Below are 19988 nucleotides of genomic sequence, written 5' to 3' on the forward strand. Positions count from 1 at the left end.
TATATCATTTTATACAGTATTTAAGAGCAGTCAATGATTATGTAATCAAGACTCATCCTATTTTGCCAAGTACAGCTGCTATAATTACTTCTGTTCCAAGACAGGGAAGATATTTCACTGTGGTAGATTTATACTCAGATTTTTTTTCTCAATTCGAATTCATGAGGATTCTCAAAAGATCTTTGCCTTTACCTGGGGAAAAAACCAAGGGGATGTGGATTCATTTGCCACAGGCATTTATCAATTTGCTGAGCCAATTTTCACAAATTCTGAATAGATATCTAAAAACTATAACATTCAAAGAAAGTAAATTGGTGCATTTTGTGGATGATATTTTTCTTGCATCTCCAAATGTTAAAGTGTGTCTAAGAGATAGCAAGATTCTTTTGTTAGAATTATATAAGCATGGGCATAAAATCTCCAAGAAAACATTACAGTGGATTTTTCCTTGAGTGCAATATCTTGGATTTGTGTTATTAGAGGGTTCCAGAACTATCACACAGAAAAGAATAGTAGATATACAGAAACTGAGTGCTCCTAAGACCAAAAAGCAATTCAGAGCTGTTCTTGGAACTTGTTTATGTAGACAATTGATACCTGAATATATTGAACTAAAAAAAGTCTAATAGTTTTAACCAGGAATACAGAACCAGAACCTCTGAAACTAAAGCCTGAACATCTGTAAGCCTTAAGTAAGCTTAAAGAAGCCATTTTATCTGCTCCAGTTTTGGGTATCCCAGACTATACAAAACCATTCCAATTAATTGTTAATGAAACTAAAGGTATTGTTTCTGGGGTACTGAAACAGAATTTAGGACAAAATTATTGCCCAGTTGGATATTATAGTTGTAATTTGATCCAATAGCTTCAGGTACAGTTCCTTGTCTAAGGGGTGTAGCAGCTATTGCGGTATTAGTCCAGAAGTAAGTAGATTTAGTTTGGGGATGTCCATTGACTGTATATTGTTCACATCAAATAGAATCACCAATGAGGAAATTTTATACTTGAGCATATTCTGATCAATGAATTTCTAGGATGAAATTATTCTCCTAGGTAGTGAGAACATCCAGTTGAGGAGGTGTAATGTATTAAATCCAGTTATGTTTTTCCTGATTTTCCAAAGAACAGTGAACCATTACATAAGTGTGTGGAAGTAGTAGGATTAGTGGATATGCCTAGGGTGGATTTAAAAGACACTCCTATTAAAAATACAGACTTACTATTATTCATTGATGGTTCTTCATATTTGCATGATGGAATCTGATGTACTGGTGCTGCAGTGGTCACAGAATTTGAGACACTGTGGTATGACTCATTACCTAGTAATCTTAGTGCTCAAGGAGAGAGAGCATTGAAGCAAGCATGTCTTCTAGCTGATGGCAAAACCACTAATATTTATACAGACTCTCATTATGCATTTTCTGCATGTCATGCAAAAGGGAGGATCTGGAAACAACAAGATTTTATTACTGCATCAGGAGAACCAATTGCACATGCAGAAATAATAACTGAGGTGTTGGATGCTATCCAAAAACCTAAATAGCTAGTGGTGATGCATTGTAGAAGTTATACTTGTGTCAGAAATTCAGTTTCTAAAGGAAATCATAGAGCTGATATAACTGCTTAATTTGCAGCTTGGAATGCTCTAGTGTATGTAATGAATTTGTCAATTATTGAGTCTGATGATTTAGAAAGAGCTTATGTAGACTCAGAAATTCAGAAGTGGAAGGAGAAATTTAGAACAAGGAAAGAACATGGAATCTGGGTTGCAGACACTGGAAAACTGCTTTTACCAAATGATTTATATACCTATTTGTGTCAAGCCTTTCACACAAAAGGTTATTTTGGAACTCAATCTGTAGTAGATTCTGTAAAAAGGCAATGGGTAGCACCAGAAATAAGTATTGTTGCAAAAAAGTACTGTACAAGTTGTTCTGTTTGCCAAAAATTCAATTGTGGTTCATTCAGCTAAAAGGCTTGGGTGGTAGACCTTTGGCATATTGTTCATTCGAGAGTTTGCAAATTGAATACATCAACATGCCAAAAGTTGGAAGATACAAGTTTTGTCTTGTAATTGTTGATAGATTAATAAAATGGCCTGAAGTTTTTCCATCTAATAATAATACAGCTAACTTTGTGGTGAAAATGTTATTTAGGGAAATAGTTGCTTTGTTTGGTGTATCAATTACCATTGATTCTGATAAAGGATCTCATTTTATACAAGATAATCTGAAAAGTGTCTATGAGAATCTAGGAATAACACCTAAATATCATGTTCCTTATCATCCACAAAGTTCAAGTCATGCCAAACATGTGAATAGGGAAATCAAGACTATGGTGGGGAAAATTTGTGCTGAAACTCATTTAAAATGGCCAGATATTCTTCCTATAGCTTTGTTTTACCTACATACAAGACCAAGAAAAGACTTACATATATCATCTTATGAAATGCTCTTTGGACATGCTCCATTGCAGGCAAAAACTTATAAGACTGTGTATACATCTCTCTTAGGAGGAGACTGTCAACTTGCTTCCTATTTAAGTTCATTAAAACAATGGTTACAGAACTGCATGATATGGGAGTATTAATTCAATCTGGTCCATAGGATTATTCTATTCATAATTACCAACCAGGTGATGTAGTGTATGTGAAAAATTTTGCAGAAACATCAGCAACTCAAGAGAGTTCGGTAGGTCTTTATACAATTGTGTTAGTTTCACGTTCTTCAGTGAAAGTATTAGGAAGAGATCCATGGTACCATTGCTCACATATTAAATTAGTTCATGGAACTAATAATGAATGTATCCAAATTGTTGAAGAAGACAATGAAGAAGAGTTCATGGAAAGCTGAGATTCATCAATCAAATAGAGTCTTCAGTCAAAAAAATATCAGTAAAGAGTGGACCATTCCAGTAGAAAAGGACATTTGGATAGAAGAGGACATTGCAGGTGAAGAGAAGGATTCATAAAATTGATGGACAATGTAAAAAGACTTAAAGACTTAAAATTTTAAGCATATAAAGACTTTGAAGGGAATTTTTAATGAAGGGAATCAAGTGATTAATGGAATAATTGTTCTAACAAATTTGGGTAATGTAATATAACCCAACATAACATATATTCACATAAGCATTCATAATTACATTTTACTACCATGGATTTTGGAGAGTAAGAATTCTTCAAACAAGTTGAGAAGTGAAGGAAAATCTGAATTTTTGGTAAATATATTGCATGCAACAATGACATAACAATAACAACAGTAACACTGGCATAACACTAACAAAACAACATAACATAGCATGAATAACAACATAACAAAAACATATACACAAAAACACAAACATGGTTAGGATACATTGAATCACTAGTTGAATGAGTGAAACTATGTATAGATAGATACTAACAATGTTATAATTAGCTAAAAAGTAGTTAGTTACTAACAAAAAGTTAGTTAATTAGTATAGATGAGATAAATTTGGGGAAATTTTATTGTTAGGGCTATAGATAGATTAGAGTTTAAGGTTGATAAGGTAAGATACTGAACTACACTACAAAATATATTGCAACATACATTACATAGCACATATGACATATAACACCATATATCACAAAAATGTAAATACATATGTAAATATATGTAAATAGTGTGTGTTGTAGTTAGGATTGTAAAATTAATTGTATTATAGTATATGTATATATGTAACATATGTGTATATATAGTGTAAAGATTAAAATTAATATTCAATACTCCAAGTATTATTTTAATACTATTTATTAAAATCAACTTAGAGCAAACAGGAATTTAAAAAACTCCAGTAAGCACCCAAAATGCTCCCTCCTTCCTGCTAGTATGGGGCCAGAGGCTTTCCACCATATGTGTGGAAAACAGAAACTCAAAACTCCATCCACATAAGGAGATGCATAAACAGGAAAAGACAAAGGGGATTTTTAAAAATGTAGTCTCTAGTGTTCAAAATTCTAAATCAATACAATAGCATAAATGTATATGTTATAGGTGTATATTGTGTATATATGTAAAACCTATGTAAATAGATCATTTATGCTTAATTTGTATCTATTGTTAAATGTATTTTGCATAAGTAAGTTTGATGGTTTGGTTTAATTTTTTTGTAAAACTCATGCAATGTTGTGTTTATTGTAATTTTAAAAAAATTTTTGACTAAGTTTGCTGTTTATGCATTGCAATAGTATAATTTTCTGTATTAATTAATAAGAGTAGTATTTTATGTTTTTAATGTTTTGCATATATTTCTGTTTATCTATTGATTTTTATGTTATTTGCTTATTTTGCTTTTGCATATATTTGATCTGTATTTTGAACTTTGTAATTGTTCATTGTATATTTCCCATTTTCCTTTTGTGAAGATTGGATTTAGCTATCTCCTGATTGAAACAATGAAGATACTTAGCTCTTCATTTACTAGGAATATAAAATTGTAATCCCTTGATTGTAATAATGAAAGGTACTTAGCTCTTCCTTTATTGGGAAATTGAATTGTAATCAAAAATATATTTTTAGATTTTAATCTACAAAAAGGTGATAACTCAGTATTTTTAAGTGCATCTACCCATTTTTAACTACAAAAAGGTGTTAAGAAATTACAAAAGGTGAAGTTCTCAAAAAAGGTGTTAATAACCCAAAAAGATATAATCTAACCAAAGAAGGTGAGAATTAAAGAGTGGGCAGTCCTGGAGAAAAGAGTCTGCTGTGATTGGTAGATGTGAAAATTTAGGGGAGGTGACACAAGAGAAAAAGATCTTTAACAGGACCAAAAGGGCAGAAGAAGATTCATTTTGAGATTATTTGATTTGAGTTTTGAGTTGGAGGTGCTGACTCAGAGGAGAGACTAGAAGACAGACACCCAGACTTCTTTCCATTTAGAATGTCATTGTTGGTGAAAGGCTGACTTAGTGACCCTGCTTTTCTCTTCCCCTGGCTGGGTCTTAGAAATTCAAACTGATATAAGAAGAAGCCAGAGTTGTCTCTTTCTCTCTCTCATTCTTTAATATCTTCTTCTATTGTAAATAAACTACCATAAATTCCATTTACTTTAATAATTCATTTTGGGATTTAGAAATTAAATCCTTGGCAACTACCTAATAATATATTCAGAGTCCAACCACAATTAATTTTAACACTTTTCTTGATGAAATCCCTGAAATAGGATAGTATCAGATAGGACAAGATAGTTGAGTGTAGATTGTTTATTATTGGGGGTAGAAATGTTAGTTTAAGGAAAATTTAAGTACGTTAAGTTCACAAATGCCAAAATAGTGTTTTCAACACAATTTCAGGTTTGTGCAAAGGGGGGAACTGTTGTAAAGGATTAGCTTTGCAAAAAGCAAGAAGCAAGGAGATCCCACAGGGCAAGGACTGGGTCAACATTCCAAGAAGATTGAGGAGAGAGGCAGTTGGGATTGACTTTTGTCTCTCTAGAAGAAGACAGAGAGGGAGTGGAGTTGGCTCTCTCTGAAGGAAAAGACATTGAAGTTGCCAGGAAATTGGACCATCTTGACAGAATGGTTGAGAGAGTGATTACCTCACATTGGTGGGCAGTATGTGAGTTAATCTTACAGAGTTAATCCTACAGACAGACCTACAGAGCTGTCACTGATATTTCCACTTGATCAAAGAAAGGACTCTGTGTTGTGAGATTTCATTGGGCCCTTTGTCCTTGCCTCTAACAATCTTTCCTTAACTTTAATGTATTAGTTAAGTATAATTATAGAACCTTTGGGATTTTAATATCTGGTCTGGGTTATAGTAAGCAGAGAAAAGACTATTTTGATTGACAGAGATATGTGACACAGATTCACATGAGAGGCTGGGTCAAGATTCCAAGGGGGGGAGGGGTGTGATCCCAACTGAAAACAGTTTTCTTGCTGAAGATTTGGTGGTATCTGTATTTTTCACCTAATATACAAGATATCTGGCACTTGTGAGATATCAGCTTGAGGAGAGAGATTGCTTGAATAGACTGCTGGCAGCTAGAGTGAAGATCAAGAAAAGGACCATCAATCTCTACTGGGACTGGATTTGGACTTTGCCAGAGGCCATCATAGCCTGACTGATTGACAAGGTCACAGTCTGAGGAAGGAAGGTCAGCAAAGCAGATGCCAAAATGAAGGTGCCCTGCTGATCTCCCTTTGTGACTTCTTTCCCAAAATTTTCCCCACTAGTGGACTTGTTATTATTATTATTATCTCCCCAATACAGGAGAAATAACATGAGAGTAAATACTTATAGGATCTATAAAGATATACCCTACTTTAAGCCCGTAGGTTATTATACCAAAAAGATTGCAATTACAGAATTAAAGTTCAAAGATTACTGCTCATGTCCCCTCCTTTCTGAAGCTCAAGATACACTCCAAGGGCCCTACAATACAATACTATAATGAATCTTGTCCTACATTTACCACATGCAAATGAATTTGTTGCAACAGAAGCCAAGCAACATTACTACACTACTTGTAAATTTAGGAAAACCCCAAAATTGGTCTGCCTAAAGTCCTCACACTTAGATATTAATATGTTTTGTTGTTCATCTTCCAAGCAATTATGATGGAGAGTGAAAGCTGACCAAAAGCACAATGATCCTCTCAGCAGGTAGGCTACTAACCTACAAATGGCTTTATTCACATTAATCTTATCTATCACAGAGTATTGTAGAAACCTAATAAATGACCACAGAATTCTTTGTTGTAGTAACATTACAAAGATGTTGTTTAGGTGATTTGATAATGTCCAATCAAGCTGTGGAATGTCACATACATAGAGAATTATGTGTGTGTACCAAAAATATATATATAATAAACATACCATGGCACTATGGCAGAGCACTGTGTGTGATGCCTGCATATGTGGGCTGAATGCATGGTGTGTCTCATGCTATTTATCTGACCACAACGTCACACTGGGGCAGACAACCCTGGGTCCTCAGAGAGGCTGCTGGACGGACCTCTGTAGGACTTTTCCTCTGGGATCTTGGCCCATATCTGGACTCTGTTTGTGAGGTTCTGTTTGGGGGTAACTTAACTTATTTAGCTTAGGAAGTTAGCCAATAGAAAAGTTATTAAGGGGGATTAGTTTTGGGGATAAGATTATGAAATTTCCCTTCTCCTTTTTACCCTCATTCCTAACCCATTTCCCCATCAATAAACTCAAAATATTTCGATGTTTACCTCATTTCTTCATCTTAAACATCCCTTAATAATAGGGTTAGAAGTGAGTCTCTGATTTCCTTCCCTTCCTTTCTCCCTTTAGTTAAATAAACCATATATATATATATATATATATATATATATATATATATATATATATATATATATAGTTTGAACCATTCTTTTAACCCACCCTAGGTCCCCAGAAGATGGCTCAATATTAACAATTTCATTTTTCTGGGAATAATTATAAAAGTTAATTACTTTTCATTTGTATATGAGCCTCACTGGTGTGCTCCTCATTACCACTCAAAAAAAAAAAGGAATATTAAACAATAAGTAGAATTCACAGAGGGCCTTAAGGTTTGCAAAAAAGTATATGTTAATTTATTTGATACTCAACACAATGATGTACATCTTTTGGAATTAAGACTCTGAAGAAATTCTGGATGGAGATAATTTTTAGTAGGAAAAGAACTTGACATTCTATCTCAATTCTGCAAACAATGACTTTGTATTGCATTAGCAACAATAAAAAAATAGAAATTCTTTGAGATCTCTATCCACAGCAAGTATGCCATATTTATACCACCTTTAGATTACATCATATTTTTCAAATCCTTTACTCCATTTCCTTGCTCCACTTATCCATTACCCAGGAACTAAGGAATAGAGCATAGTTTTTTCTTTCATTCCCAAACTCCTCTGGGTTTCATTTATTCTTTTCCACATTCAAAAATTTTCTTATATCTATGGAATGCAATGTCCTTTAATACCACAGAAGTCTAGAAGTACCTAAATGTGAATAAGTAAGGTTTTCTTTCTGAAAGACTTCTAAAATTGTCTACTAATTCAGTTATGTTTTATAGTATATTTTAAATTCAAAATCATAAATGTTCTGAGATGTTGCTTCAAATGTTTTATTTTTATTTTCATCATTTTCTTTAAACAAAAATATTAAAACCATTATTTTATTCTCTTAGAAAATGCTTATTCTAAATTAGAAAAATAATTTCCCAAAGAGCATACTTATAAAGTTCTCCTTATTTCTTGTATACATGTGAAAATATTATGTCCAAGAGAAAACTATATACATATATATGTTTAAAACCTAATAATATAGAAAATAAATGTTAATTTTACATTTTAGTATGATCTTAATTTATTCATTAATCTTTTTTCAAATAATGAGAATATTGTAAGCAAATTCATCATTGATTTAACAATGTTATTTTTAAATACAAAACTGTAGAGAAAAAGGATGACAAAGTTGCATATTGCAAGTCCATAAGTAATAATTTTCATTTCAATACTTTTGTCTTTATGATCTTTAACAGGCATGTACAATGTAAAATAAACATTAATATTGAAAATATGAAAATACTTATTGTATCTTAATGTACATAAAACATAATACTTTAGTCAAATATTTTCTCATTATTTGAATTCCAACTTATTATTTCCCTATAAATAAGTTGGTTTGAGTTTTATATCTTTGAATGGGAGGATAGGGGTCTTGAACCTATTTTTTTAATTGTGTTTTGGAAACCTCCTTTAACAATCCAAGTCAGAAACTATTCCGTCTCTTAAAACCTTGAGAGAGTTGCATAGAGCCCTTCACTCAAGGTCAAACAGTCAATATTATCAGAGGCTGGGTTTAATCCTTGGTCTTCACTTCTAGGACTACTTTCTATGCTGTGTTTGATAATTATTTTGAATATTATGAATAAATGCTTTCACTAATGCATTTCCTTTGGGCCTTTATTACATTCTTTGTGTCTGCTAACTGTTAGAGAATTCTAACTATCATTGTTAAATGATAACTTAGTAAAATTTCCACAAGTACATAATATTTTCTTTTTAATGCCAAGAATTTTAATAGTCACTGTTTTCAATTACAAAAATTGATCTGGTAAATAATTCTTGTCTTATTTATTACAAAGAATTAAATTTATTGTAAAATTCTTTCTTTAGATAGTAAACAAAAACACCATAAAATAAGGTTTTAGCCACAAAATTTATCATATCTACTAAGATTTGGAGCTAGAAGACTTAAGAGAACTAAAGTGTAGTTCAAGCTCTTTATGTTCACATATGAAGAAACTGAGTACTAGAAAAGTAAAGCCTCTTGCCTAAGGATACATGACTAAAATTTAGTGTAATTTAGTCAACTCATTTTAAAAAATATTTATAAAATCTCAAAAAGAAGTACACAAGTAAATAGGACAGTTCTTTGCAATATAATTGATTCACTGTCAAACAGCTAATAAAGGGGAAAAGGTAAGCATAGACATTTTAAACAGGCTATAGAGTCATCTCTTGTTATATTGCAGTTCACTTATTGTGACTTCACTGATCATGGATTTTAAATATATATATATATATATATATATATATATATATTTAAATATATATATATATATATATATATAATTCTGTATCACGTCATTTTCACTACATTGTAGGATTTTGTGGATGAATACAATGTACACAATGGAAATGCAATATGCCACTGCTGCTTAGGCAAGTTTGCCAATGTGAGATTGTAAACAGCACGCTATTGGCTAATGGAATGAATGGCAACCAACCACAGCACTGTGTTCTGTATCCTGGGTGCTAAACTGGCTCAATGACTGTAGCATCAGTCTATTTGCTCTCCTGCTCCTTCATGGATTTTCACCTATCCCAGGGATCTCTGGAACTTAACTCCCCAATTGGTGAGGGATCACTCACAAAACCTATCTGTTTTCAGTATGTTTGTACAACAGTATTTTGTACCTGAGAACTTTACAAAGGAAATACTTAGATGACAAATGCAACAAATTTATTCAAATAAATTAACAAGGACAAAAAAAAAACAAAGATAAAATGTTTTTTTCTCCAATCATAGGAAATCATATAGTTTCCAAAGAACTAAAAGTAAGTATGGTTAAAACAAATGTTACATCTGAAAATTCCTTTATAATTTATGAAAAAAATCTTATTGCAATAATCACACTGATCATATAAAGCATTGAAAATAAGTTGTATAGCATATATTGTTGATTAACAAACTCAAATAATTAAATAACTTTTAAAGCAATGAATCTTCAGTAATTCATTCCCAATGAGTACTTGTAAAGGGAAATAAAAGTTTCTGGCTATAATCCTCTTTAAATAAATTATGTTCCATGCTTTAGCTAATGTCTGGTTATATAATCTAATAATTTGTGGAATAATTTTTTTCTTAATATGTATCTTTGAAGGTTAATGTAACTATGGTAAAGATTTGTTTAGATAAAGTATATTCTTATTTCTGTCACAAACATATTTGCAATATTGAAGTATTTAGATTAAATCTTCATTTTAATTTCACAAAAACATTTTTTGCACTTAGGTAAGGTATGCTTTTAAACCACACAGTTTATTACACAATCCCTCCTTTCCTTTAATTATTTGTTAGACAATGTTATTATGAAATATATAAACTCTGGTGACTAGAGATGGAGATGCATGACATCTTCCATTCCTAAATAATTACTTTCAATTTGATAATATTTTCTAATCTGTGAGAGAAAACTAGAAATTATAGAAATAATTTCTTTACAGTTCTTTACTAACCTTTGAAATGATTTAAAGAATTATTTGAGAAAACATATTTTTGAAAACAAGGACTTAACACATATGACTTTTTTACTGTAGGGGTTAAAATTAGGAACTTGGCAATAATTCCATTTTACATTACTTTTGATTAATCTTTATTTAACTACTATTTAATGTTAAAACATTGGGGCTATGTCCTTGATTATGTAGCTAACAAAATATAGTGCTAACATTAAGAAAATAAATGAGTTTAGAAATTATTCCAATTGGTATTATAATACTAATAGCTATAACTTCTGACATTAGAAAAAAAGAGTATTTAAGGATTTATACTGGATCATATATTTCCTATTGACAACAAAAGGAAAGAAATTAATTCATTGAATTATTGTGGGAGCAATTTAAAAGATTTTTTTTTGTTTTACATTCATTGATTCAAGAGAATTTTTAATTATTTAAAAAAAAAAGTGGAATCTCAGTATTAACTCAATTTTATTAAAATAGGGAAAATAGATATGGGCATAACAATCAGTTTTTGGATTGATAGGTGAAAATAATTTAGATATAGTTTGATAAATATAACATATTTTGGTAAATTTCTATTCATTAATTCATTCAGCAATCCTTTATTAAGCATCTATTGTGTTCCTGGCTGCTAGGGTAGGAAGTGAGCAGATACAGAGAAACCATAGACAATGTTTCCTATCTTCTAGGATCATATGTTATTATTTAGAATAAAAGATAATACATAAAACATATAAAGAATAAGAAAATATATAATAAAATTTTAAATTATATATTACAGAAAATAAGTATAATATAAAAATTTAAAGATAAAGGAATAAATACATAAGCTAGAACTATCAAGGAAGACTATATGAAGGTAATGAGATTTGAGTTGGGTAGTGAAAAATAAGTAGAGAGATGAAGGAAGGGAATTCTTAGCCAGGGTTAAATAAAGGTAAATGAGGTTAAAGCATGTCTAATACAGCAAGTAGAATGACTAAATCAATATTTAGGAGTAGTGAAATGAAAGATCCAATAAGACAGACTGGGCTAGATTACAAAAGTCTGTGAATTTATTTTTTATTTTTATTATTTTATTATTTATTATTTTTATTATTTCATTAAATATTTCCAAGTACTTATAAAAAAACTAAGTTAAAATTTTTTGAATTTCAAATCCTCTCCCTCTCTTAAACCCTACTCCATCCTTCTTGAGAAGGCAAGCAACATATTGATTACAAATGTGAAGTTATGCAAATAATATTTCCATATTAGCCATGTTACAAAAATGTGAACAAAATAAAATAGTAAAAATAGAGTTAAAAATATATGCTTCAGTTTGTATTTGGAGTTCAGTTGTCTTTCTGAAGGTAGAGAGAATTTTTCATCCTGGTTCCTTTGGAATTCTCTTGGATCATTATCTTTTTTTTTTAAGCAAAGCACTTTATTAGACAACTGCAAGCACCTCAAACAATAGGTTATTATTACAACACTTGGGTATCTTTTCACAATCTAGTTATTGCAAAGGCATGTGAATAAATTTAAATGGACAAAGTCAAGAAAAAGTGGCACCATAATTAATGTGTAAAACCGGAAAAAAAAATTACATTCCTCCCACTGACTTCTAAAAGAGGCAAAATACCTCTGAATATTAACATTTCTAAAATCTGTATTGCCTATTATGGTTGTGTCCTGGATTCTACACACATAAACCAAACTGCAGCTCGCAAAGGGAAAATCATATTCTTTGTACTTCAGTTCATGGAAAGACAAAAAACTAGTGCAATTTGTTATTAGAAACATGTAAAGCTACATGAAGAATGAATGGGATCTCTTTAACCTCTGAGACTTGAGGGGATTTCTCTGCCCATCACATTGCAAATTATACACTCTACCCCTTGCTTTTTAGACATAGAATACTCTTTTTCTCAAACATAATTTTCATCACACATGTAGAAATGTTTCCTTTGCTCAATTTAACCTGTGCATAGTTGGACGTAGGTGCTTGTAGGCAACAATAAATATCACATTGTAGCATGTTATCACATTATAAGGGAAACTGCTATTTTTCCTTAAATGCACTTTTTTAAAAAATAGGCAAAATATCCAATGGGAATGCAAGTATGTAATCCATGTTTTAGATTGAGAAACAAGTCTTGCCTTCTGTTAAAGTGCCATATGGGGAAAGAAATCAGAGCTGCTTTGTTTAAAATCCAATGAAAAAAGAATTGCTATGGAATTGGAAGTTTGCATAACTTCAAAGCAGCTGATGTCTGCTACATGCAACTTAGAGGCTACAGATTACTCAAAACTTGGTAGCTTTACTCGGAAATTGGAGTCCCATTCCAAATTTAATGGAAAGAAACATTTACAGGGTACATTTACATGTACTATAATACAAGAATGATATCCCTTTGCCAGCAGATAAAATTACATTTCCTTGCCATGACTTTCTTGATTCCAACTTGATAATTTCTTAAGCGTGTAAATTATAGAATATTCAGCTAAAAGAGTTCTTCATAAATAGTTTAAAAACCTGCCGAAACACAAAGAGGGGGAAAGTATTTTTTGTTCAAGAAAATGACATTTGAATGCCACACAACACAAGAAACAATGTTTAGAGACAAGGTATTAAGTGTTTCCAGAAGAGAGTGGGTCAGTAAACTACTTAGCTGAAGACAAAAGACTACCCTTCCCCAGGACCACAGTGCACAAAAAGCAAAATGTCAAACAACAGTACCTCAAAGCAAAATAAAGGTCTGAGAATGAAGCCAGCTCACTTGTAATGCTGTTAAAGAATTTGAGAGTCACCATTTAGGTCCGATGTACTGGAAAATATTTGCTAGCTCAGAATGTTATATTTGGAGATTCTGCTAAGAATTCAACCAAGGATGCCTAAGGCATTTTCCAGCTGAAGCTCGTTTTTCTGGAACCATTTCTAACATCAGGATCAGGAAATCTGTAAACTGTGCAGCATCTTTATGAGGCCAACCATATTTCTCCACAAGCACATCAAAGAGGCTCCAGGGCTTCAGCTTCGTAATATGCCGTAGTTCTCCTCGGCGATTGATGAATTCCCGAGAATATTTTCCAGATAGAGCAAAGTGCCTTGGGATACTGCCTAGCAGCAATATGATGTGTGCTATATGGTCTTCATCTCTAGAACAGTCTTCACCCGAATGTGGTTCAAACAAATAATCTCCAGTTGCAAGCTCAAATGCCATACATGCAGTACTCCAAATATCAGCAGGTGTACTATAGCCAGCTCCTATTAAAACTTCTATGGATCTATACTGGCAAGTCTGAATATCTTCTGTGAAGTGTTTGTGCACCCAGCAGGCATTTCCCAGATCAGCAATTTTAACTCTAATTTTATCTGCATTCCTTGGATCCAGGGGGTTCACCAACAAGTCAGCAGCCCGGGTTTTTGTTTTTGGTTTTGGCAAATCCCCAGTACTGGATGCTGAAACTGTTCTGCTCCTGTCGTGAGTTGGACTATTTTCTTCTTGCTCAGTTAGAACTGAACCCTCTGAAACTGCAGAGCCACAGGCCACAGATTCTAAAGCCCCAGAGAACATTGAAGCTGTAAACTCTGAAAACTGTGACTCAGGAATTTTATGTTGTCCATTTGGCAAATCACCATTAAATTGTTCATAGGAGCTACCATACGTATAATCACTTTCTGTATTTGGCTCATGCTCATCAAGCTTATATTCCTCTGGATTTGGGCACTCTTCCTCCTCATCTTCTTCATCTTCTATTTGTTGTTCTAATAAGAATGGGCCATTTTCAATAAGACCATTTGTTTTGGGGGATTCTATCCATGTAGGATCTGTGTTGGCAAGTTCCTGTTCAACATCATCATCATCTTTTTCTGTTTTCTTTTTCAGTGTCTTCTTTCTCCTCTTGATTTTCAGGTTCACCCTCATCATTTGCAGGCTCTTCATCATCTGCCTCCTCTAATCCAGCTATTTTTAGTTTGACCTCTGGGTGATATTCATCTTCCTGATCATTTTTGGGTATAGCTGAAGTGATATTTTCTTCTACATTTTTCCTTTCAGCTTCTCTTTCTAGATCTTCTATTTCCTGAAGGCGCTTTTCCAAGAGCTCTGCTTGTCTTTTCTGTTTTTTTTTTCAGTTTTTTCTTTTTGTTTTTAGATATTTTTCCTATAGGCTTTTGTTGTGGAGCAGTACTCACTGCTGAGCCAGAAGGAGGAGGAGCACCTGCTTTCTGCCACTCAGTGGCCTCTGCCACCATCCTACGTACATACGCATCATCCACATATATCAAAATGTTTTCTGGCTTGATATCAGTATGGATAATCTTGCACTTGCTGTGTAGATAATCTAAACCCTGCAGAACCTTTCGAATTATACTTTTTACACAATGGATAGGAAGACCTTGGTAGTTTGATTTGATTGTCCACTTTAGGAGGTGATGGCCAAGTACTTCAAAGACCATACAAACATGTATGCCATTCATGCCTGAAATTTTGAAGTCATCAATTAACTGTACAACCATGTCTTTGTTTGGGTCACTTGGGTCACTTTCATGAACACATTTAAGCAACTTTATTTCATCCAAGGCTGTCTCTGTATAATGCTGGGCACTTTTTACAACCTTCATTGCCACAAATCTTTTCCCCCTTTGCAGTAATCTGCAGGGTCTTCTTGCTCTTCATCAGATCCCAGAATTTCCTCTTCTGATTCTGGTGGTGCTGGTTCTGGTAGAGGTGGTGGTGGAGGTGGTGATGGTGGAGGGGGTACAGAGGGAGCTTTTTGTTGCGGCTCCGGCTTTTTCAGATGTTTCTCTCTCTTCGGCCTCCGCTTTCGGGCCTGAATGGCCAGCACTTTCCGGGAGCTCATCCCGCTCAGGGAAGGGGTGGTGACGGGGAGCCCGAGCCAGGGGCTGTAGCCTCCTCCTCTCGCTCGGCCAGACCAGGAGAGTTGGATCATTGTCTTGATGAATGTGGCTAAGCCTTTCACAGTTGTTCATCCTTACAACTATGTTGTTATTGTGTACAATGTTCTGGTTCTCAGTTCACTTTTCATCAATTTATATAAGTCTTCCCAGGTTTTCCTAAAACTACTCTCATCATCATTTCTTAAACCATAAATAATATTCCATCACAATCTTATATACCAATTTGTTCAACCATTTCTCAATTGAAGGTTATCCCCTCAATTTCCAATTCTTTGCCACCACAAAAAGCTAATCTGAATATCTTTGAATAAACATGTTTTTTATCCATTTTCTTGGATCCCTTTGGGACACATATAGCTAGTAGGGTTATTGCTGTGTAGTTTTAAAGGCCTTTTGGTATCATTACAAATTGTTCTTCTAGTTCACAACTCCAGTAACAGTGTTTTAGTGTCCCAATTTTTCCACATCCTCTCTAGTATTTGTCATTTTCCTTTTCTATCACATTAGCCAATCTGATGGGTAACAAGTACTAATTCAAGGTTGTTTTGATATGCATTTATCTAATCAATACTGATTTAGAGCATTTTTTCCATGTGACTATTGATAATTTTTATTTCGTCTTCTGAAAACAGCCTGTTCATATCCTTTGGTCATTTATCAACTGGGGAATGACTCTTATTTTTATAAATTTGAGTCAATTCCTTATATATCTTATGAATAAGGCCTTTATCAGGGAAACTTGCTATAAATTTTTCCTGTTTCATGTTTTCTTTCTAACTTTGCTGCATTAGCTTAATTTCTGTAAAGGTTTTTGAATTTCATATAATACAATTATCCATTTTATATCCTGTAATGTTCTCCATCTCTTATTTAATCTTAAATGCTTCCCTTATTCATAAATTTTACAGGCACATTTTTCCATGCTCTTCTAATTATTTTTTTTTATTTTTCTATTTAGATCTTTCTATTTCTATTTAGATCATTTATCTATTTTGGCCTTTCTCTGGTATATGGTGTGAGATGTTGGTGTATGCCTAGTTTCTACCAAACTGCTTTCCAGTTTTCCCAAATATTTTTGTCAAATGTTGAGTTCTTTCCCCCAAATCTTGGATCTTTGGATTTATCAAACATTAAATTACTATGGTCATTTATTACTGTGCATTGTGTAAATAATCTATACCTTGGCTCTATCACTCTATTTCTTAGCCAGTACCATTTTGCTATGATACTTATTGCTTTGTAATACAGTTTGAAATCTGATCAGGCTAGGTTACTTTCCTTCTCATTTTTAAAATGTATTCCCTTGATATTCTTTTTTTTTTAACCAATCAATCAGGATTTATTTATTTATCTCACATATACTCAACACTGTGATAAGATAAAAGTTAAAAATTCTCTACCCTCAGTAGTCTTATATTTTAACAAGGGAAAAGAAATGTACATATATGAAGAACAGAATCAAAATGAATACACAGTCATGTTGTGAGGCTGCTATGAGCACTTCGGAGCTCAGGAAAAAACTTCGTATAGAAGATGACCTAAGCTGAGGTTTTTTTTTTCATTTTTTTTGTCATGCAAAAGACACTTCCATATTAGTCATTGTTGTAAAAGCACACTCATACATAACCAAAACTCCAAAATAAAACCAAAGATACACTGATATGAAAGATGACTCCAACAGTTCTTTCTCTGGAGATGATTAGCATTCCCCATCAAAAGTATTTCAGGATTGTCCCGGATCACTGTATTGCTTAAAGTAGCCAAGTTTTCACAGAAAATCATCATCCAATATGGCTGTTATCATATACAATGTTCTCCCAGTTCTGCTTATGTCACTCTGCATCAGTTCCTGGAGATCTTTTCAGCTTTTTCTGAAATCATCTTGCTTATTATATTCCCTTTATATTCCTGACCTTTTTTTTTCTTCCAGATGAATTCTGTGTACAATGTTCTGGTTCTCCCCACTGCACATTTCATCAGTTCATGTAAGTTTTTCCCAGGTTTTTCTGACACTACTCCCCCCATCATTTCTGTGCTACAAAATAATGATTAGGTAGTTTGACTGGTATAGCAATGAATAAGTAAGTTAACTTAAACAGAATTGTCATTTTAATCATGTTATGTTAGGCTACACATTTCTTAAATTCTTTAGATCTTTCTTTATTAAAAGTGTTTTGTAATTATGTTCATATAATTTATGGGTCTCTCTTGGCAGGTAGACTCCCAAGTATTTTATATTTTCTATCACTATATTAAGTGGGACTTTTCTTTCTATCTCTTGATGCTAGATTTTGTTGGTAATATAAAGGAATGCTGATGATTTATGTGGGTTTATTTTGCATCCTACAACTTTGTTGAAATTGATAATTATTTCAACTTATTTTTTCAATCAATCTTCAAGGGTTCTCTATGTACACCATCATATCACTTGCAAAGAGCAATAATTCTTTTTGCCTATTTTTATTCCTCTACTTTTTTAAATTTCTAAGTACTATAGTTAGACTTTTTAGAACAATGCTGCACAATAATGGTGATAATGGAAATCCTTGCTTCATTTCTGATCTTACTGGGAAAGTTTCATATTTATACAGATGTCTCCTTTATCTGTTTTAATTAGACACTACTGTTTTATTTTTAAATGGTTCCATTGATTCCTACTTTCTAGTGTTTTTTGAAGAAGAATGGGAAATATATATATATATATATATACATATATATATATGTAGTCAAGGGCTATTTTCTGTATCTATTGATATGATCATATGATGATTTTTGTTTTTATTATTTGACATGGTCAATTATACTGATAGTTTTCCTAATACTGAAGCAGATATATAATTGAGGTAAAATTAGTCTAGTACATGTATATTAATAAAGCAAAACTCATATGTGGGAGAAGTGAAATATAAGGTTCAAAAAGTGAATTTGGACCAATTTACAAAAGGACCATGAACTCTGGAATGAGGATTTTTAACTTGGGACAAGATAAACAATAACAAGTCAATGTAGGTTTTTTTGTTTGTTTGTTTGTTTTTTAAAGAAGGAGAGTGACATGATTAAAATATGTTTTAATCACATAGATTAGACAGTAATCAAAGAGACAAGCCAGAATATCAATGCAGTGATCCAATAACAGGAGATGATAAGGGCATGTTTTAAAGGAAGGATAGAGAAGAAATGGACAAAGACAAAATCCTCAGAGAAATCCAAGGAGGAAATAAATTTGGCAAAATTGAAGGAAATGAGAGGTTAGAAAGAAAGCCACAATTCTAACCTTAGGAAACTGGGAAAATGAGTGAATGAGAGATATGAGAGAGGCAGCAAGGTAAGCCATTTGTAAGCAGAGATCATCAGTTCAATTTTGGACATGTGCATTTTGAGTTGATGGCAGGACATAAAAGTGGAAATGTCCTGTAGGCAAATGGAAGGAATGGGACTGGAGCTGCAATACGAAATTGAGACTAGAGATATAAATCTGAAAGTCAAGAACAAAGAGGTGATGGCAGAAGACATGAAAGTGGATTTCTCCAAGAAAGTAAACTTAGAGTTTCTAAGTATCAAGCCTACATTTTGGGTAGATGCCATAAGGTGAACAATGGTGCCTGCATGCCTTATGGTCCAAATATTGTTACAAATTGTGAATAACTGAGAAAAAGGTGTTGCAGTAAAAATACATTTGGATATCTTATAAATCTAGTTCAGAATACTCGGGTCTCCAAGATCAGTTGATAAAGAACTCTCCTTTGGCCAGCATTTGTGACCTTCTTGTCAACCACACTATCACCCAGGTTAACGCATGTGAACCTTATGCCCACTGCTCAGCCCATCATGGCCCAGTATGAGCTGGAGGCAAAATGGGCTGAGAGGCAAGGCTGGTGATGTTGATTGTAGGTTCGTCATCTGGTTGGAGTGGAAGGTACAGGGCCAAGGTGTAAGCGAGACAATGGCTGGTAACTGCAGGACTTCTCAGTTACTTGGTCCATGAGCTGTAGATTGAAGAAAGGGGAGTAGACAAGGATGCAATCAGTAAGTCAGATCAGGTTCAAAAAGCTAGAACAGGGATAAGATAATGTGAAGTAAACCTTGGTGGTATGGTCATTAAGAGAGGTCAAGATCAAATAGCTAGAAAAGCAATGAGGGACAATGGAGTCATCAAAATTAACAAAGGTATGCTCTAGAGTGAGATAAAGTAAGAGTGCTAGGGCAATAATGTTGGAAACCGAAGCAAGTGGGCCAGCTTATGGTCTTCTCATTAGCTTACCTGATCCATGCCATTGGTGAATTTAAAGCA

General features: G+C 33.2%; 2 protein-coding genes across 5 annotated transcripts in view; both read right to left on the reverse strand.

Moving 5' to 3' along the window:
* Positions 1 to 19988, reverse strand: part of SPAG16 (sperm associated antigen 16) — a 1430359-nt gene that overhangs the window by 1263034 nt on the left and 147337 nt on the right. The gene's annotated exons all lie outside the window — the stretch shown is intronic.
* On the reverse strand, positions 12196 to 19583 carry LOC103096358 (SRSF protein kinase 2-like). Its single transcript, XM_056807932.1, is given in 4 exon segments — positions 12196 to 14649; positions 14651 to 14907; positions 14909 to 15414; positions 15417 to 19583. Coding segments are annotated over 4 exon segments (2079 nt in total). The 5' UTR covers positions 15730 to 19583; the 3' UTR covers positions 12196 to 13646.

The sequence above is a fragment of the Monodelphis domestica genome, chromosome 8, assembly GCF_027887165.1.
Source record: "Monodelphis domestica isolate mMonDom1 chromosome 8, mMonDom1.pri, whole genome shotgun sequence".
NCBI classification, from domain to species: domain Eukaryota; kingdom Metazoa; phylum Chordata; class Mammalia; order Didelphimorphia; family Didelphidae; genus Monodelphis; species Monodelphis domestica.